Source organism: Carlito syrichta, unplaced genomic scaffold (genome assembly GCF_000164805.1).
Source record: "Carlito syrichta isolate Samal-C Ts95f unplaced genomic scaffold, Tarsius_syrichta-2.0.1 Scaffold302382, whole genome shotgun sequence".
In the NCBI taxonomy this organism is placed as follows: domain Eukaryota; kingdom Metazoa; phylum Chordata; class Mammalia; order Primates; family Tarsiidae; genus Carlito; species Carlito syrichta.
This window is the reverse complement of record NW_007246478.1, coordinates 214,658-217,749: the sequence shown is the minus strand read 5'-3', so window position 1 is coordinate 217,749 and position 3,092 is coordinate 214,658. Positions and strand designations below refer to the sequence as shown.

Below are 3,092 nucleotides of genomic sequence, written 5' to 3'. Positions count from 1 at the left end.
TGCCCAGGTGGGTCTCAAACCCACGGGCTCAGGCAACCCACTCACCTCAGCCTCCCAAAGTGCTGGGATTACAGGCTGAGCCACCAAGCCTGGCCTTTCCTGCTCTTATATAAAGTTTAATCTCGAGCCTCCTGTCTCTCACCTACCCTCTTCCTTAATTTTCCCCTCTATGCCAAAAACTCTTTCTGCTCTGCATATTGGGTCTGAGGGTGAAGTACTCTGGCAGCAGCCTGGCCAGAATAACAGAAAATCCCACCCTCCCTCTGCATACACCACACACATTCCCACAACAGGCTCCTCCTCTCTCATGAGTGGATGTCTCTTGCCAGAGTTCCTGCCCTGCATCTGGGCCCTAAGACAGCAGCACCATGCCAGAGACAGAGCAAGAGCTCCAGGCACTTGTTCTAAGTATCTCTGGATACTTTGGGGAAGGGATATGACAGTGCAGGGGAAGGAGGAGGGCTCCAACTTGTCCTCTGGCTTGTAGAAAGCAACAACGGCAGGTGCAGTGGACCGTCTGACAGACACCAGCAAGTACACCGGCACCCATAAGGAGCGCTTTGATGAGAGTGGCAAAGGCAAGGGCATTGCAGGACGCGAAGAGACGACTGACAGCTCGGGTTATGTGAGTGGCTACAAGGGTGCTGGCACCTATGATAAGAAGAGCAAGTAGAGGGGAGCCTCAACTTAGCCTGCTAGCCCCCTGGCCCTGCATGCTTAACACCGGGGAGCTTGGGAAACAATAAACCTCTGTGTGTGCAGCAGCTAATGAGCTCTGTTTGTGAGGGCAAAGAACAGATGTGTCCACCGGTGTGGCGAGAGGGAGACAAGACAGCCCAAGGTTTCAGGGTTCTCAGCCATACACTCTTCACTCTGCTTTGTCTCATGCCTGCCAGCCACAATTTAGCATTCTCCTCAACAACTGCTTCAGAGAACAGAACTGAAGAATATATTTGGAGACAAGAGATGAACCAGATGTGGAGGAAAAAGTATATGCTACTTGTGTTTACACGTCACTGGTATTCAACTCCTCTCTGCCTCCCAAAAGGAAGTAGCAACTCCTGATTTGGCAGATTATGACCCAGATTCGACCTATCGGACCCTTCTCTGTCCCTTTACCTCCCTCCTCTGCTGCAGTTCAGGTTCTGTTGGGGGAGAAACAGAAGCCAGCTAGGCTGACCTGCCTCCTATTAGGAATTTGTTCTGGAGCTGGGAGGAAGGGAGAATCTATCTCCAACAACCAGCCCGACACTGTTTATCCCACCCCACCTCCGTCTTGGTGCACATAGAACAGAAGATCTCACTGATGGCTTAGGGTAGCCCAGGAAGATGGCCAGAGGGCGGGAGACTACCTGGATTCAAAGAGCAGGAGTTCTAGTGCACTGAAGAAAAAGGAATTAAATCAGAATGGAGCCAAATGTGTGTTTTTAACTTTTTATTTTGAAATGATTTTCTAGGTTCACAGGAAGTTACAAAAAACAGTAAAGGGAGGTCTTGAGTGCCCTTCACCAGGTTTCCCCCAAGGGTTATATCACCCATAACTCAGACGTGGTTTTAGAACTTTCCGTGACTAGAGCTGGGCCTGCCTCATTCCCTGCCTGGTCAGGGCAGACCCTGGAGTCTGGGGTTTGGGAGAAGCTGCTGGAGGAGAAGGGAAGCAGGAGCTTTGGGGGGATGAGTGACAGGGGATACCTTGAAATTCCAGTGAACCAAGGTACAAAGGATGGAAGAAAAAGAGGTTGGAAAAAGGCAGGGCAACTAGGTGGTTGGGAGTGTGGGGAGGAGACACCCTGGGCTCCATGGCAGAAGGAGGGAGGAAAGGATGGTTACATGAAGGGGGAGGCAATGGCGTCACAGAGAGGAGCAGGCTGGCAACTGAGTGTTGTGGGGAAGCAAGGCTACAGTGAGTCTAAAGATATCAGGGAAGTTCCTATAGTGAGAAATACCCACTGTGTGGGTGAGGAAGGAGAGGAAATTATAAGGGAAATGGGGAAGCCTGAGATGAGAAGGGTGGAGGGGATGAGGAAATGAGACTTGAGGCTGGTGCCTGTTGCCACGGTGTGAGCAAAGTTCTGGGCCTCCATCCAGAACTTAGGACCTGGCCCAGTCACTGGTGGACAGTCACTGCCAACTGGACACAGGCAGCTTCTTGGGTGGGTTTTACAATCTCTGGGAGAGAGGGAGGATGGTGGGGAGGAGGAGGTGGAGAAATGGTAAACAAGTTAGGAAGAACCTAGAAGACAGGATGACTTTACATGGTGACCAAAGTCCTGGGCATTTTCTCACCTGTCTGTTCTCTTGGGAGGGGATCCTGCCTGCCTCAGGAGTCAGGAAGTATTATTGTTGGAAATGGAGACAGGCTGGCCTGTGGTGGCAGAGGTGGGGGGTGGCTCAGTAATTAAATTCCCTAGTGGAGGCCAATGATACCTTTTGGTACAGCATCATACTTGCGGGAACAGAGCAGGTAGAGCCTTTGGTTGGTCAGGTCGCTATTGTAGCGACAGTTGGTGGGCGGCTGTTCGGAGTCCAGGGAGCAGACTGTGAGTGGATAGGAATCCTGGGTGAGTGTGCAGTACCCATTGTAGTTCTCACAGAAGTTCTCACTATACTTGCAGAACGTCCTGATGACTTCCCAAGGGGCATGTATCACATAATGGATCTTTGGGCAATACCATTTCTGAATCTTGCCCCGCACATAGGCCATAAAACCATTGCAGTAGCCCTGGAAACCCTTTGAGTATTTGACCTTGGGATAGTCGATGTTTAAGCTGTGGAAGTTCTTGAGGAAAAACTGCTTATTGGTGTCCACGCCTGGAAGTGCCATTAGAACAAGCTGGAGGAAAAGGAGCCGGACCACAGCTGGTACCATTCCTCCTGCTGGTAGAGGTAAGGTGGTTGGGGGCAGGGGTCGGCCGAGAGTGGCTGTCTGCCCCTTCCCAGAGGCTCCAGCATTCTCCAGCCTTCCCTGAGTGCCTTCTCTACCCATTAAGAGCTAGAAAGTATCTCAGAGATCACCCTGCCCAAGTCTTCATGACCCAGAAAGATGAGATGCTTCCCCAAGGCCACTCAGATAATTGGCTACCTTCACCCAT

General features: G+C 51.3%; 2 protein-coding genes across 2 annotated transcripts in view; one reads left to right on the top strand and one right to left on the bottom strand.

Moving 5' to 3' along the window:
* The window catches only part of TPPP2 (tubulin polymerization promoting protein family member 2), a 3,244-nt gene extending 2,478 nt beyond the window's left edge, over positions 1-766 (top strand). The window contains exon 3 of the mRNA XM_008056483.2: positions 488-766. Coding sequence (XP_008054674.1) covers positions 488-673 — 186 coding nt within the window. The 3' untranslated portion in view covers positions 674-766. The remainder of the gene's footprint in view (positions 1-487) is intronic.
* Positions 767-2,407: 1,641 nt separating this feature from the next.
* RNASE13 (ribonuclease A family member 13 (inactive)) lies at positions 2,408-2,869 on the bottom strand. Its single transcript, XM_008056482.1, has one exon. The coding sequence runs from the start codon at positions 2,867-2,869 to the stop codon at positions 2,408-2,410; it is 462 nt and encodes a 153-aa protein (XP_008054673.1).
* Between the last annotated feature and the right edge of the window lie 223 nt (positions 2,870-3,092).

Bases quoted from the DNA above. Each gene is read 5' to 3' on its own strand.
- RNASE13 (XM_008056482.1), bottom strand. From the start codon at position 2,869: ATGGTACCAGCTGTGGTCCGGCTCCTTTTCCTCCAGCTTGTTCTAATG.